Source organism: Protopterus annectens, chromosome 13.part0, assembly GCF_019279795.1.
Source record: "Protopterus annectens isolate FY-2018-M chromosome 13.part0, PAN1.0, whole genome shotgun sequence".
In the NCBI taxonomy this organism is placed as follows: Eukaryota; Metazoa; Chordata; order Ceratodontiformes; family Protopteridae; genus Protopterus; species Protopterus annectens.
Genome location: NC_056747.1, coordinates 303,065,488 through 303,083,220, shown reverse-complemented (window position 1 = coordinate 303,083,220; position 17,733 = coordinate 303,065,488). Strand labels below are relative to the sequence as shown.

Here is a 17,733-nt window from a genome sequence, read left to right as displayed (position 1 = left end):
ATATGAATAGACAAGGCTTGGTTTGAGCACCAACACCAAGTAAGTGGTAATTAATTTGTCTAGACTGCCTATGAGACCGGCTTTACATGTGTCACTATGTACTGCTTCTTAATTCTGCAGTTTATGCAGTTATAAAAGCAGGATGGTGTTAAGATTCCTAAGAGAGATTTTGAAAATTAAAGTGCCTGCATCTATTGAAATTAGTGCTGAGCACAGCTGAGCTGATTCTGTAAGTTATTTTGCTGGAAAAAATTTACAGAAGGATTTACTTTTGCAATAACCAAGAGATCACAACCACAAAGATGCGATCAACAGAGGACCAAGTGTTTTTATATATTATTTGCCACTTTAAATTTCATCTTTAATGGTACTTTTTAAATAAAATGTAAACACAAGAGTATAAAAAAGTCTAAAGTTACAGGTAAAACTGTCTTAGCAGTATGGGGGTGCAACTTAATGATTTTTTTTTGAGGATCTATTAAACACATGAGCAATCAGAGGACTAATGAATGCATAAATATAAGCACGTTTACCTGTAACTAAATCTTCAGTGTAAAAAAAAAAAAAAAAAAAGGTGTGGATGGGGGGAGGTAAAAAGTTATCGGGAAAACACTTTGATTACCCAGAAGGAATTGGCAAGAGATTTACCAACAGCTAAGCAGCTATTTAAATCACAAACTCAGCAACTTTACTCACAGAGACAATGAAAAAGTTGTAAAATTTTAAACACCAAAACAAATTTTAATGCAGCAATATAACTTACTTTTTTGGTTAATATGGGGAGTTTGTGTCTGCAAAATGCCATAAATATATTCTCTCAGAACAAGTCTTTACCTTTATCTCCAAAAGTCATGGAAAAGTCATATAAGCGTGCTAGAAATTTCAAGTTGTGTGACAGTGCCAGAAGGTTGGCCTTATGGAAATATTTGAATATAGGTGGATAGCTGGTCTGGACAACATTTTGGGTGGAAAAGCTTCAAGATCAGGTATTTTTATATTTTGACTTCTAGCATTCCTCACTGCCAAAGTGATACAGGCCTGATTGGGATTTAAGTCAGAAGCTCTAGAAGACTGAAACTGTAAAAAAGCAGCAATACAAAGGCTGAAATTAATTAACCAATATGCAAAAGCTCCAACAGATGAAGCATAGGCCATTCTTTAGGTGATCTCCTCCTCTCAAGATGACAAACTGGATTCCATTTGAATGACACCAGTTAGTGAGCCAATTACTGAAGTAAATTATTTTCTCTTTGTACTGTAGCATTATTTGTGGTGATAGCAAGAAGCTTCTTAATACTAGTTGCTTTATACCTACTTTGAAAACAGAACCATACCTCTTCTTCATATTCATTGGGGGGGGTGTTGGCTTCCTAAATGATTTACTCCATAGTCAACAAAGGTCACAGGCATACTTTAAAGATATCTAAGGGGCCTAGTGACATCAGAGATTCTAGCTTGACTAAATACCACTCTGTCCTTGCTCGTGTGTACATTACATGCAATAGAACCAATAAGACATCAGTATCATTAACACATTTTTAACAAAGCTTTTTAAAAATACTGCCAGCCAAGTCCCAATCTCTCCCTATTCCTTGGAAAGAATGTTTTTTTCCTCTCAGAAATGAAGACTTCACTGCAACTTTGTCCATTCTCAAGAACATACATATCAAATGCAAAGCCCAAATCACCACAGTTTCATATCTTACAAAATAATTGGATGCAGTTAATAGACAAAATGACCCGAGCTTACCATTTTAATAATATGTGGTGTAGGTATTTTATCTGCTTCCACAGAATTAATAGTCACTGTGCCTTCCTGCTCTATCTCCAGTTGCCTATTGAAATTTTTCAACAGTTCCCTTAGTTCAAAATCCATTTTGGGGTTCATGACAGACTTCCGCTGTAGTTTGGAAAAGAAAGGAAACTAGTTAACAAAACTTGAGCCATCATCTATCAATCAGTGTTTAAGTCCTTCACTTTCATTTCTCATCACTTTTCATATGAGTGTCCAGATGCATGCATTTGTTGGAGGCAAGGTGCAGATAGATACTCTAAGAAGGAAAATAAACCATTAATGCAAAAGCAGTATTCTGCCAAACTGCAGAGTAGCAAGTACATAACTTTAATATACTCAATTAACTCTGAATACTTAGAGCATTCTGTGGTGGACTGGTGTATGTCGAGGACGCATTCGCATTCTAGTCCTTATGCCAACTACTTGCTGAATAGACTCCACCTCTACAACAATCTTGAATGCATAAAGCTTGCATCAAGGAATGAATGAATGGTTACTGAATTTACATATCAGACTCTTCACTTCAAAACTCCTTATCTGGGTATGAAAGAAATATAACTAAAAAAATAACTAGTAATGCTATAAAGTTCACTGGCTGTTAATTTGTGGAGCAAGCAGTAGCTACACTGTCAGCTACTGTTTCTCACTTCATCTGCACTGTCTGAATGATTAAGATGAATTTGACGATTTTGTATTTTTCTTTTTTACTGATGTGTGCTGCTGCTCTGTCCTGCTAGAGCATGGCATGAGTCACTGGATATAACAGTACGATTGTTTATTTCCCTAATCACTGAATACATATATACATAAGGTATATATGTATAATATAAGGAAGCAGCATTGCAACAACAAGGTATGGTAAAAGAACAATCATCAAAAGAGCTCTACGGAAGAACAGTATCCAATCAAGAATTTGTAACACTAAACAAATGCAAAATCACATCTGCCCTGTTATACACAAAGTCCTACCAAAGCAATAATGATGCAGCAAGAAAATACCAAATCAGGGTCTTGATACACAGTATGAGACCACTGTCCATCTGTGAATAGTACCCAGTAAGAGATATTACCATTAAAGTACAGTTTTGTACCTACCATAAATGTAGATGTTCGAGTGTAAACACTACTGCAGTCATTACACTTGGGTTATCCTGCCGTCAGGCGGTCCCGCAGTCGGCCAGAGTTCCAAAGTCCTGGTCCGGCGTCGGTTGCTGTCGCCTCCTCCCTGACGTCAGTGCGACAGGGGTATATAAGATGCAGCCAACACCATTTTCTTCAGTTTTTCTTGCCCCAGATGTCAGGTGCCCCCAAATAGGTAGGCAATTCAAATTGCTAGTAAAAAATACAAAAGAAAAGCAAACAACCATTTTTAGTTACCAGCAAATACTCCCCATAGGTAATAGAAGGGTAGATGCCCTAGGTGAGTACCAGAAAGTATGAGGGGAAGGAGGGAGGGTAACCTGGACTGCAGCAGTGTTTACACTCGAACATCTACATTTATGGTAGGTACAAAACTGTACTATGTTCGTGTTACACTGCTGCAGTCATTACACTTGGGTGGAATCCCAAAGCTGAGGTAGGGTGGCTGGATCTATAAGGCATCAGGGGCGGCTATAAGGGCCTGCAGTACAGCAGTGGCGAAGCCAGCTCTGGATTTGGAGAATAAAGGCAAATGGTAATGTTTCGTGAAGGTATGCACAAAACTCCATGTTGCTGCTTCCAAAATATCCTTGGTAGGTACTCCTCTGAGACAGGCAGTTAAGTGGCTGTTGCCCTGGTGGAGTGAGATCTAATGCTGCTAGGTACAGGTTTCCCATGGTGGGTATAGCAGAAACGTATACAGTGCCCTATCCATTTTGAAATAATCTGCTTTGAAATGGCTTTTCCCTGTGCTCCTGCAGCGTATGCTACCAATAATTGCTCAGATTTTCTGAAAGCTTTGATTTTGTCCAAGTAGTAGCGTAACTGTCTGTGAATGTCCAAAGAATGTAGTAGTCTCTCTCCTTTGTTCTGTGGTTTTGGATAAAAAGTTGGCAAGTGAATAGTTTGGTTTAGAGCCACACTTGATACCACCTTTGGCATAAACATAGGGTTAGTTCTTAAAGACACCCTGTCCTGGTGGAAGATGAGGAAAGGTTCCACTGCCATTAGTGCCTGTAATTCTGAAACTCTTCGTGCTGATGTTATTGCCAGTAGCAGAGCAGTTTTCCAAGAGATGTATTTTAATTCTGCTGTGTTAGCTGGCTCAAAAGGAGGTAAAGTTAATATTTTCAAAAACAAAGTTGAGGTCCCAAGTTGGTGTAGGTGTTCTAGGGGGCGGTCTTGTGTTTTTAGCCCCTCTGAGGTATTGTTTGAGCAAAGGATTAGAAAAAAATTGGTGGAGCCGTGTTGTAATGAGCAGAGATAGCTGAGGCGTGGATCTTGATGGATGAAAAAGAGAGGCCCTTGTCCAGCATCTCAGTTAAGTATTGCAGTATTCTGAGGAATGTTTGGGACAAGAGGGTCAAGGCTGTGCGCTTGGTTCCAGGCACAGAATCTCTTCCATTTATCAGTATGCTTTCCTGGTGCTAGGCCTTCTGGCCTCCAGAATGACATCCATAACAGTTTTGGAGAGAGGCACTGCTTGCTTGACTAAGGAATTTTCCATGCAGCTAGATTTAAGGTCTTTAGCTGGTTGTGAAGTATCTGATTGTTGTGCTGTGTCAGCAACTGTGGGATTTGAGACACAATCTAGGGTGGTTCTTGTGCTAAGTTCTTTAAGATTGGGTACCAGTGCTGGTGTGGCCAATCTGGTGCAATCAGGATCATTTTTGGCTCTTCCTGCCTGGCTTTTATGAGTACCTTTGGAAGGAGAAGTAAAGGATGGAAAGCATATACTTGTAGTTTTTTCCAGCTGAATGAGAGGGCATCCACTTTCCATGCTTGTGGATGGTAGCTCCTTGTGCAGAATTTCTGTAATTGGCAGTTCTTTGGGGAAGCAAACAGATCTATGTCCGGGCTCCACCATTTTTGTGTTATCATTCTGAATATTTGTGGGTTCAGTTCCCATTCGTGTGGGTCCATAATGTTTCTGCTTAGGTTGTCTGCCAGTGTGTTTTTCTCTCCTGGCAGGAATTGTGCTTGCAGATGAACTTGGTAGTTTAGAGCTGTGTTCCACAGGGTCATGGCTTGTCTGCAGAGGGGGTAGGAGTGTGTGCCCCCTTGCTTATGTACCACATAATTGTGGTGTTGTCTGTTTTTAGTAGTAATTGTCCTGGATGCAGTAGGTTCTTGAAAGCTATAATAGCATTTTGTACAGCTAGCATCTCTTTTTGATTGATGTGGAGATGTCTTTGCTCTGTGGGCCACTCGCCCTGGATACATATTCCTGCCATGTGTGCTCCCCAGGCGTAATCAGATGCATCTGTTGTCAGTGTCTGTCTGGCTGTGGGTTGAGTGAAAGGCTGTCCCTTGTTGAGGTGACAAGCTTGTGCCCACCATCAAAACTCCTGTTGTAGGCAATGAATTAGTGGTATAACTGTTTCCAAACTTTGACAGTGTTGAGACCATACGCTCTTTAGGTACCATTGCAGTTTCCTCATATGCAGTCTGGCATATGGAATTAGTAGAATGCAAGATGCCATGTAGCCCAAGCCCTGCACAATTTTTCTTGCAGGGAGTTGGGTCTTTGTTTCCATTAATTGAAAATATTGAATCAGTTGTCCTTGCTTGTTTGGCGTGAGATAAGCCATCTGGGCCATTGTGTTCAAGTTGGCACCCAGGAATATTATCTGTTGTGAGGGCACTAGTTTTGATTTCTTTTCATTTACTGTGTACCCCAGGCAACTTAATAACTTTTTTACGTACGTCAGATGCTTTAGTAGAATGTCCTTGCTCTCTGCTTGAATCAGGCAGTCATCCAGGTATGGATAAATTTGAATTCCTTTTTGTCTGCAAAATGCAATTACTGGTGCCAGGCACTTTGTGAAGACCCTGGGTGCAGTAGATAAGCCAAAGGGCAGTGCAGAGAATTGATTGTGCATTGTGCATTGAACCAGCTAGAAATTTGAGGTATCTTCTGCAGTTTTGCCTGATAGGGACATGCAGATATGCCTCTTTTAGGTCTAAAGTCACGAGCCAAGCTTTCTTGCCCAGCATGGGAAGAAGATGCTGTAGTAACAACATCTTGAATTTCGGAACGTCCAGGTAAGTGTTTAGTGTAGAAAGGTCCAGAATGGGTCTCCAGGCTTTGTCCTTTCTGGGAACCTGAAAGAGTCTTGAGTAAAATCCTTGTCCTTGTTCCTGTGGTGGTACCTTTTGAATAGCTCTCATGTCCATGAGTGCTGTCATTTGTTTTTGAGCCTCTGCCCATTGATTTGGTGGCAGATTTGGCATTCCTTTTAGCCTTGGCAGGGTGTGAAAATGGAACCTGTAACCTTGAGATACAATGTTGAGAATTCATTTGTCTGTGGTGATGCAATGCCAGTTGTGATAGAAAAGTGCCAGTTTTCCTCCTAAGGGGGCTGCCAAGAGAGAGATGTTTGGCAGCTGCAGTGGTAAGTCATTGAGGCTGTTTTTTATAAGGTTGATCTGGTAACGTATGTTCTTTTAACCAAGCATGCCTTCTAATGACAGAGCCTGTAAATGCTGCTCTACAGGAGGCCTCTAAGGAATCAAACCCACATTGCAAAGTATGTTTTCCCACTTGTTCAGCTGCATGCAATAAATCCTGCATTTCTTTTAAGTTAGGAGGATCTGAATCTGGAAGCATCTTTTGTTTCAACTGAGACATCAGAAATTGCTGATATTTTAGCATATGAAACTGGCAATTCAAGGCTCTCATTGCTAAAGTTGCAGACGTACATACCTTCTTTCCCCATCTGTTTAATGCTCTGGAATCTCTGTCAGAGGGAACTGGGTTTTCTGCTGATGAGATCTTAATCCCTTTGGGTCCCTGAGAACTAGTTTCAGGGTCAGCCACAGGGCTTTTGTATAGAAATTTGTGAGAGTCAGGGACTCTGTAATATCTATCAGGTTTAACTGGGGCTGGGGGTAAGGAGTCAGGGTTCAAACTGGATTCAGTGTACACATCATCCACAATGTCTAAAACTGGTGGGATAGCAAGGGGTCTGTGTTGAGGCAATAAAAGGAAGTCTCTGAGCCTTTTCTTGGATTCTGAGTAATCCTGGCCTTCCCAATGGAAATGCTCCCTCATGGTATGTAAGGTCTCCCCAAAGGAGTAATCCTCAGGCGGAGAGGCTGATGGAATTGATTCCTCAGCATCAGAATCCTCATAAGGGGGTAAAGAATATCCTATGTCCGAGGAAGAGTCTGAGGAAATGGACACCTGGTCAGAGGATTCATAGTCTGCATCCTGTCTGGGCCTTTTATCAGGAGGGGGATGGGACCCCCTGATCAGGGTAATTAGGTCCTCAGCCATTTTTAGCATTTGTTTCTTAGGCATGAAAGCCTGTCCTGGAGAGAGTTGTGTTCGTTTCTTTGCTTTTAAGGTGGGCTTAGCCTTAGCAGAGGGTTTAATGGTTAACTGGGTAGGTCTGAAAACACCCTCTGTAGCTGTGGATTGCTCAGCTACTTCGGTTCCCTCTGTAGGTTTAGGATCGGTAAGCTGTAAACCTAGTGCATCCGAAGGCCCAGCCAGCTCCACGTGGGAGTCGGAGGCGGTCTGTGATTCTATGGAAGCGGTCGTCAGGGGCTGCGTAGGCGCCTCGCTGAAAACCGGAGAACCAGCAACTGGCCTAGAAGAGGCCACGTCGTCAGTTTTGGGCCTCGGATGCCTGTCCTTGTCCTTGCACTTTTTATGCATTGCGGTCGTCGGAATTTCCGACGGCATGGTGTAATTGAATTTTCTACCAAAATAATGTCGGGCAAAATCAAACCGACGTTTAATAGTGCGCTTGTTAAACCTAGCACAAAACCGACAACCAGTGACGTCGTGGTCAGGGCCTAGGCATGGAATACAATAGGAGTGGAAATCCTTATGAGGTATTTGCTTCCCAAAAGAAATACAGTTATTAACATTTACTGACATCGGTCTCAGGCAAGAAAAAGTTTCCCCAACGGGGTACTTAGCTTTTTTAGAAGACTTCGATTCTGGATTTGGAATGAAAATCTCAGGAGTCGGCCGACCGGCACTTGCGAACTGCTTCTGCTTCGGGCACCACGCTGCAAGAAACACTGAAGAAAATGGCGTCGGCTACATCTTATATACCCCTGTCGCACTGACATCAGGGAGGAGGCGACAGCAACTGACGCCGGACCAAGACTTTGGAACTCTGGCCGACTGTGGGACTGCCTGACGGCAGGATAACCCAAGTGTAATGACTGCAGCAGTGTAACACGATGAACATCACTCTACACTATGCAAATGCATTTTACTTAACCAAGACCAAGCTACACTAAATAAGCAACTTCCAGAAGCAGTACGTGCACAGTGTTTCATCATTACACTGCACTACAACATGCAAAGACTGCCATATTACACACGACAGAATGGTAAGGGAAGACTCACTGTGCCCCAGAAAGCACAGCTTATTCCTTTAATAAGAGACTACTTCAACACTCCTATCCATGAGCTGCTAAAAATCTACATACTCTTCCTATTAAGTCTTCTGCTAGCGCCAACTGATATCTTTCAACATTGACAAGATGATTCATCCTGTTCAACTGCTTATGTCACATAAATACAGAATTGAATTACTTAACTTTCCTTAACTTCAAACTTGAAAAAAAATCACTTTCATTTTTTTATACCAGACCTTCGGCACTACTGTTCTTATTGTAGTATGAACAGACTGTGTACCAAGTCTGGAGTAATTCTATCAGCACAAAGAATCTGATAACATAGTGAGCTTATCTTCTCATTTCAGTACTCATTGCATTAAATTTTGTTTAAGATGTTTTCAACAATGTGTCATGTACAGTCACAGCTATAAAATGCATGCAAAATGGTGTACCCCTGCAGCCATCACTCTATCTTACATTTGAAAAGTCAAGATATTTTACAAAACATCTGTGCTCCGTTTTGCCTAAAGTCCAAGCCATGATTAAAACAAGTTCAGCTACCACCCCATTTAATAAAATGTAAAAGGCCACTGATGCGGTATGACCTTGGGATTTGGTAAGTATATTAAAGTTATGTACTTGCGAAAGCAGCTCTCTATTGTCATTCTGAGACTTGTTCAAGTTCTGAAATAACAAAAAAGAAACTGTCCAGTGGATGTCAACTGCTGCTCACTTTTTTTTTTTTTTGCAGATGGGTAAACCCCCCTGCATACCTCAAAGAAAAGGGAGCACTCAGACACTGTGATGTTGGGCTTAGTATATACAAGTCTATATTTTACACATTCAATCTCACTATTCAGCAACTCACACCAGCGAGTCTCAGAATTACAAATGATTACCTAGCATAACAATAGATCTTTATGGTCCATGCCTGTCCACATCAACCAGCAGAAATAGTAGCACTATTTAATTCAGCAAGTAAAGTTTCCCAGGCTTTAGCTCCTTCCTTTCTCTCACAACAATCTCCAACTCCTACTTTTCTCTTGTTCTGCATGCACTCCTTAAAAGTGAGCATTTTTAAGCAACATACATGAAATCCACCAAGATCCCTCCAGGCCTCTGCTGCCAAGGATAGTGGAAGGCAGGAGGCAGTGTTAAAGTAACTGGAGAAGGATTATGCAGACAACACAGTTGAGTAAGAACTTACTATAAAAGTAGATGTTTCACTGATCACTGCTGCAGTATTCCAAAGTTGCAGTAGTAAGCGCTACTGTAACAGTGATCTATACAAAGAAATAGAACACTTTCCATTTTAAAGCCTTAAGGTTTGCTCTAGGAAATGACTCAGAGAGAAAAAAGTTGTGTTTTGATTACAAAACTGAGATCTCAAGAGGAAAGAGTTTCTCTGTCAGGTGATGGATGCCTCCCAGTTGTGAATGTGAAAGTTAGACTAACCAAGTAAACCTGCAAATATGGACAGCGGAGACCAGAGAAAAAACTCTGGTATTTTAACACAGTTGGAACTGAAATTGTACTCCCTAAGAGGTGATGCAAATGGCAAACCTATCCAACTTTTTCTCATAGGTAAATCTGTTATTAGGAATTGGACCAGTTTACCCTGGTATACTGGGTCCTGACCAGTACCAGAAGTGGCATAACTCAGCAGTTAGTCAACAGACTGGAGGGATGGGTAAAGCTTACAAGACAGATGGGTAAGGAAGCTCCAGAGTGGTTTCAGGTGGAATGAATTCTCCAATAAGTAAGCAAACAGCAATGTGAACTACACTGGTTGAGGTAAAAGGGGTTATAATAATGACCTCTGCCTTTTACCTCATGGTATTCTACAAGACTGCTGAGTTGAGAAGAACTGAGGGGAAAGCCATGAAGATGAACTGGAGGCCATTTTTGGAACAGAGCGTCACTGGAAGCCTAACAGCAAAAAAAAAAAAAGAAAAAAAAAGAAAAAAAGACTGCTGCACTCAGTACCAGTCAAGAAAGCAAAAAGGTCACAGCAAGTCACATTCGAGAACGATTTTCTCGTCATTGAATGCCTTAGATGCCACTCGTAGCATCAGCAGGCAACAGTCAAGTCTGCCCATGAGCAAAATGGCTTCTCCAGGAGGGTTTGCTGGTATGAAAAAGTGTTGAGAATTCCAAAGTCTTTGGCTTTCCAATTGAGAAGAAAGGAATATGTCCCACCCTGCCTGCTGATATGCCACATACTACTTGCCATATTGTCAATGTGAATGACTGCCGCGCCCAGAGGGAGGAGGATTCTGAAAGGCCTGCGACTTGATGAGGTCAATCTCATCTCCAAGATATTTATGTGCACATTGGCATCTACATGCGACAATGTCCCTTGAAGGTGGAGGATGGTGAAAAACAGGGACTGCTCAGAGCTAAAATGGCAACATGGAAATACCAAGACAGATGATATTTAAAAGTCATGGGATATCTTTGCCTGAACAGGTACAGGAACCCTGCACTGTGACAACTCAACCTTGGAGGTTCCACTGCAGAACTCACACATGACAAATGGTGAATAAGATTATAAAGAAGGCTGCCACCATTAGACCTAACATCTGTACACACAGTTGCTAAGACTGTAGGAAATGAAAGAAGCTGCTGAACTTGGGACTGTACTGCTGATATCCTATCTAGAGGAAACACCATCCTGCAAGTCAATGGGTCCAAATGGCAACAAATGTCAGTGCCAACTATGGCTCCAACTGTGACTTTGCAGTGTTCACTGTTATTCTCACCATGTTCAATACCTGAAGCAGAAACTTCCTTGCTTGTACTACCAACTCTCGACAGGGAGATGCTAAGAGGCAGCCATCCAAATAAGGAGGAAAAAACTTGGCTCCCTGCAGTCTCTGGACAGTTGCCATGGCAGATATGCACTCGTGCACTCATAGGAGATCTGATGCAAGTCCCAGATGAGAAATCAGAAACTAGCTGTGACTGTATCAACCTGGAAAGGTAGAAAACTCCTGGACACCTTGACAATCCTTATGAGAAGACAGGTGGTCTGGAGGTCTAAAAGCAAACTTAGTATCCTGACAGGCATGGAAGAATGGACTGCATTGTGACTAACCAGAACTTGTGCTTTGGTAAGCTATGATTTAAGCCACTTCAGCATTGGTATGAAGTCTTTTTTCAGCTTTGAATAAAAAAAAAAGATATGAATAATACCCAGACCTTCTGAGCTGCTGGAACCTCTTGGAATGCTTTTCTTAAAAGAGTGAATATCTCAGTTTTGGCCATGCCATTCTGATCAGGTGCAACATCAGGAAGGGGAAGGGAGAGAGGTTATGGCTTGAAAAGGGATGACTGTATAGCATCTGGATATGACAGTCCTTAATCACTTGTCCTGTGTGATGGCCATCAACACAGATAACTGGAGGGCCACCTGACTCTCATATGCTTCTGGAGTGAGACAGACAATCCCTTGGGGATTGTTTCTGCCTCTCTGGAAGCCCTCATTCACAAGCCACCTCATCAAACTCTTTCAAAAAACAGGAAACAGTCTTGCTCTTGGCTTTTTTGAAACCAAAATTTCCTAGCATTCCCCTGATTCTTGGAAAATGTCTACTGAGGAGTAGGAAACTTTACAACTACAACTGTGAGGGGGTCTTGCTCTCTCTCTCTCTCTCTCTCACTATTTTCCAACTTGGCTTTCCCTTGGAACCAAAGTACCTTTACACTACAAAGTAGATACTGGGGAATGATGCCTTGAAGCTCTCAGTCAAATCATAAAGTCGAAGCCAGGAAAGTGTTATGAATCACTACATATCTGCACCAGCCATCTTTGTTACTCCATCAAATACACTATGGACATGTTACATGGTTAGGATAACAACTTTAATTAATCCTAACAATGTGACGCTTGTGTGACATCAGTGCTTTGGAGGCAACTAGCCAGGCAGTTGCTGTGGGGCAGTTATAAAGTGAAAGATCCCTATAATTTGTTGTACTGAGTTTGTCTTATGTTTTACTTGTGTTTCTAAATGGTTCAATATGTGATGAGATGAGAAGCTTGACTGTTTTTGAGTATATCAACTATACATCTGTCACAAGAAGTGTATAATGCTACCTAAATCAACCTATATTTGTGCCAGTGTGTTCTAAAACTGGTAAGTAAGAAATTAATTTGCCTCATGTTGTTGGATACTACAGTAGTATTGATAAAGTACAGTTTTGTACCTACCATAAATGTAGATGTTCGAGTGCTAATACAGCTGCAGTCATAACAGATGGGTTCTCCTGCCGTCAGGCGGGTCCTCGGTCGGCCGAATTCCAAAGTCTAGGTCCGGCGTTGGTTGTCGTCGCTTCTTCCCTGACGTCAGTGCGACAGGGGTATAAACGAACCAGCCGACGCCATTTTCTTCAGTTTTTCTTGCCCCAGATGTCAGGTGCCCCCAGAAGGAAGGCAATACATAAAATCAGGCAATAATGCAATGCAATATAATCAAAAAACAGTAGTTGCAATCAAATACACCATAAAAGAATACCCCTAGAGGGGAAACCTGGACTGCAGCTGTATTAGCACTCGAACATCTACATTTATGGTAGGTACAAAACTGTACTATGTTCATCGTGCATACAGATGCAGTCATAACAGATGGGTAGAATCCCAAAGCTAAGAAAGGGGTGGTAGGCACTAGGTGTAACTAGGAGGAGCCAAAATGCCCTGCAAGACTGCAGTGGCAAAGCCTGCTCTAGATTTGGAGTATAATGGTAGGCTGTAGTGCTTGGAGAAGGTATGCACAGAACTCCAAGTGGCTGCTTCCAAAATATCCTTGGTAGGAACTCCTCTGAGGAAGGCTGCAAAGGTGGCAGTGGCCCTGGTGAAATGAGTTCTAATGCCTGTAGGTACAGTTTTGCCATGAAAGGAATAGCAAAAGCGTATGCAGTGGGCTATCCATTTTGAAATTGTCTGTTTGGAAATTGGCTTTCCTTGAGCTCCTCCTGCATACGCCACAAAGAGCTGTTCTGATTTTCTGAAAGGCTTTGTTCTGTCCAAATAATAACGCAGTTGTCTGAGGATGTCCAAGGAATGTAGTAATCTCTCCCCTTTGTTTAGAGGATTAGGATAAAAAGTAGGTAAATGTATGGCCTGATTTAAAGCTACCCTGGATACCACTTTAGGCATAAAGGACGGGTTGGTTCGTAAGGAAACTCTGTCCTGATGGACTGTAATTCTGAAACTCTACGAGCTGAGGTGATAGCCAGAAGGAAAGCTGTTTTCCAGGACAAATATTGCAAATCTGATGAAGCAGCTGGCTCAAAAGGAGGCAGGGTCAGTTTTTCCAAAATGAAATTAAGATCCCAAGCCGGTATATGGTTTGTTTCCTTGGAGGTCTTAAATTCTTAGCCCCTCTGAGAAACTGTCTTAAGAGAGGGTGAGAGAATAAAGGTGGATCAGTGTTGTATTCTGCAGAAATGTCTGAGGCATGGATTTTGATGGAGGAGAAAGAAAGCCCACTGCTTAGCAGTTCAGTCAAATATTGTAGTATTTGAGGTAAATTCAGTTTTCCAGGGTCCTGGCCCTTTTTCTCATTCCAGGCACAAAAACCTTTCCATTTTGCGGAGTAAGCTTTTCTAGTTGATGGCCTTCTGGCCTCCAAAATGACATCCTGCACCTCCTTGGAGAGTAGGGCCTGCTGTGATGCTAAGGAATCTTCCATGTGGCTAGATTGAGTGTTTTTAGCTGACTGTGAAGAGTTTTGAAGCTGTGTTGAGTCAGAAAAAGAGGCATTAGAGGCAGGGTCCATGGTGTGGAATGCGTCAGGCTCCTCAGGTGTGGGTACCAGTGTTGCCTTGGCCAGTCCGGAGCAATGAGGATCATCTTTGGTCTGTCTGCTCTGGTCTTCAACAGAACTTTGGGCAGCAGAGGAAGAGGTGGGAAGGCATAAACTGTCATTGATGTCCAGCTGAAAGAGAGAGTGTCCACTCTCCAGGCCTTTGGATGGAAGATCCTTGAGCAAAATTTTGTCAATTGATGATTTTTGTGGGAGGCAAATAGATCTATGTCTGGCCTTCCCCATTCTTTGATTATTTCTGTAAAAACTTTTGGATGCAACTTCCATTCGTGTGGATCTGTCATATTCCTGCTTAGGTTGTCTGCCAGCGTGTTTTCCTTGCCTGGCAAGTACTGTGCTTGTAGTTCCATTTGTAAGTCCATGGTCATGTTCCAAAGTGACATGGCCAGTCTGCATAGGGGGTAAGAATGGGTTCCTCCCTGCTTGTTTATATACCACATAACTGTGGTGTTGTCCGTTCTCATCAATAGTTGACCTGGTTGTAGAAAGTTCTTGAAAGCTATAATAGCATTTATTACTGCTAGCATTTCTTTTTGATTGATGTGAAGGTGCTTTTCTTTTTGGGACCATTGGCCCTGAATGCACCGATCTGTCATGTGCGCCCCCCAGACGTAGACCGAGGCGTCTGCTGTGATGACTTGATTTGCTTGAGGCTTGCTGAAAGGAAGACCTGTGTTTGTTTGACATGCTTGAGCCCACCACAGAAATTCCTTTTGTAGACATGGAATTAGTGGTATTATTGTTTCCAAACTGTGGCTGTGTTGAGACCATGTGTTTTTCATGTACCATTGCAGTTTCCTCATATGCAGCTTTGCACATGGGATTAGTAAGATGCAAGATGCCATGAATCCCAGAGCCTGCAGGATTTTCCTTGCAGTAAGCCTGGTGCAATTTGCTAGAGTTCTGAAGTATTGAATTAGTTGCCCCTGCTTCTCTGGCGTGAGTTAGGCCATCTGGGTGTTTGTGTCCAAGTTGGCACCCAGGAAAATTATCTTCCGACAGGGTATTAGCCTTGATTTCTTTTTGTTGACTGTGTATCCCAGAGAGTTCAATAACATTATTACATAAGCCAGATGTTTCAGAAGAATGTGTTTGCTGTCCGCTTGGATCAGGCAGTCGTCCAAATAGGGATATATTTGTAGCCCTTGAAGTCTGCAGTAGGCAATTACTGATGCCAGGCATTTCGTGAATACTCTGGGCGCAGTAGATAAGCCAAAGGGCAATGCAGAGAATTGATAATGAGTTGAACCTGCAAGAAATCTGAGGTATCTTCTGCAATTTTGTCTGATTGGGACATGCAGGTATGCCTCCTTGAGGTCCAATGTTACCAGCCAAGACTCCTTGCCCAGCATGGGAAGAAGCTGCTGTAGAGTGAGCATCTTGAATTTTGGTACGAGTAGAAATGTGTTTAGGGTGGATAGATCCAAAATAGGTCTCCAATCTTTTCCCTTCCTTGGCACCAGAAAAAGCCTGGAATAAAAACCTTGACCTTGTTCTGCGTAGGTACCTCTTGAATAGCTTTCATGTTTATGAGATCTGTAATTTGCCTTTGTGCCTCTGCCCTTTGATTGTGTGGCAGGTTTGGCATGCCTCTCATTTTTGGAAGGGTGTGAAAATGGAATTTGTAGCCTCTGTTTATAATGACCAGGATCCATTTGTCCTTTGTGACAATATGCCAATTTCTTGAAAATAATGCCAGCTTTCCTCCCAAGGGGGCTGCCATTTGAGACCTGGTTGGCATGCAAAGGGGAAAGTCATTTGGTTTGCTTTCTAATAGATTGCGAGTTGTCCTCACCACCTCTTTGTGAAGGAGCTTGCCATTGTCTGCCTCTATACGATCCTTGGGATTGTCCTCTGCCCCTCTGGCGCCTGTATCTGCCTCTTTGGGGTCTGTCTGTGGCAGGAAAGGACCAGTTTTTGGAAGGCCAATTTCTATTAAAACGTGGGGGTTGGACCTGTAGGAATTCTTTCACAGTTTGCATTGATTTAGCCTTTTCCTCCATTTTCCTTAATACCTCCTCAGCATTAGCACCAAATAGTACATCTTTTTGGAGAGGAGCGTCTAGTAATTTAGCTTTGACATGATCAGGCAAGGCTTGTTCCTTGAGCCAGGCATGCCTATGTATGAATGATCCTGTAACCACAGCTCTGCATGAGGCCTCTAGAGCATCAAAACCACATTGTAAGGTATGCTTACCCACTTGTTCTGCACTATGCATCAAATCCTGCAACTCCTTCAAGTCTGGTTGTTCAGGTTGTGACATTTTACTTTTCAATTGTGATAACAAAAACTGTTGGTATTTTAGCATATGAAACTGACAGTTTAAGGCCCTCATGGATAAGGTAGCCGAGGTATATACCTTTTTTCCCCACCTTTCTAAGGATCTGGAATCTCTCTCGGAAGGCAATGGATTTTTAGCAATGGAGGCCTTAACTTCCTTGGGGCCCTGTGAGATGGTTTCTGGGTCAGCAGCATAGCTCTTGTATAGAAATTGATGCGAGTCAGGGACCCTGTAGTACCTGTCAGGCTTAACTGGAGCTGGAGGTAGAGAGTCCGGATTAAGGCAGGCCCCCGAATAAACATCATCTTGGATGTCCATGACAGGAGGTATAGCCAGAAGCCTGTGCTGAGGAAGCAAGAGAAATTCCCTGAGCCTTTTCTTAGAATCAGAATAATCCTGGCCTTCCCAGTGGAAGTGTTCCCTTAAGGTATGCAAAGTTTCCCCAAATGAGTAATCCTCAGGGGGGGATACAGAAGGGATGGACTCCTCCGCATCAGAGTCTTCAAAAGGGGAGTAAGACTGTTCCTGATCATCAGAGTGCTCTGAAATAATGGAGCCCTGATCAGAGGAGGGGGAATCTTCCTCCACTCTAGGCCTTTTGTCCGGAGGGGGCTGAGAACCTCTGATAACAGTAATTAAATCCTCAGCCATTTTAAGCATCTGTTTCTTAGGCATGCGGCCTAGAGATGGGCCCTGAGCAGCTGGTCTCTTAGAGTGCATGGTTGCTTTAGACTTAGTGAAAGCCTTGATAGAAAAAGAAGAGGAAGGTCTGAAGACACCTTGAGTGGTGGTGGACCTGTCCACATTCTGCGTTTCAACGCCAACAGTGGCTTCGGTATTTGTAGTCAGGGTGTGGGCCGAGGAGCCTGCGACCTCGGGTACAGGAGACACCGTCAAAGACAGGTCGTCGGTAGGCAGGGGCTGCGTAGGCGCCTCACTGAGAACCGGACCACGTGTAACTGGTTTTGGCGTGTTGTCGGTAGAGGCCGCGGACCTCGCGTGTCAGTCCTTGCCTTTTAGTTTTTTAGACAAAACCGGAGTCGGAGTATCCGACGACATAGTATAGTTAAATGCTTTTCCAAAATAATGTTGGGCGAACTCCGCCCGATGCTTAATAGTGCGTTTGTTGAATGTAGCACAAAAGCGGCAGGCCGAAACCTCGTGGTCTGGGCCTAAACAAGGTATATAGAGAGAATGGAAATCCTTATGCGGTATTTGCTTCCCACAAGAAATACAATTATTAACTTTGTCTGACATTGGTCTGAGGCAAAAAAAGGTTCCCCAACGGGGTACTTAGCTTTTAAGAAGACTTCGGTTTCCAAATTTTCGT

At 42.7% G+C, this 17,733-nt stretch overlaps 1 protein-coding gene across 1 annotated transcript in view; it reads right to left on the bottom strand.

The window, feature by feature from the left end:
- Positions 1-17,733, bottom strand: part of POLRMT (RNA polymerase mitochondrial) — a 1,430,506-nt gene that overhangs the window by 1,016,797 nt on the left and 395,976 nt on the right. The window contains exon 6 of the mRNA XM_044053892.1: positions 1,751-1,900. Within this exon, the coding sequence (XP_043909827.1) occupies positions 1,751-1,900 (150 nt within the window). The remainder of the gene's footprint in view (positions 1-1,750; positions 1,901-17,733) is intronic.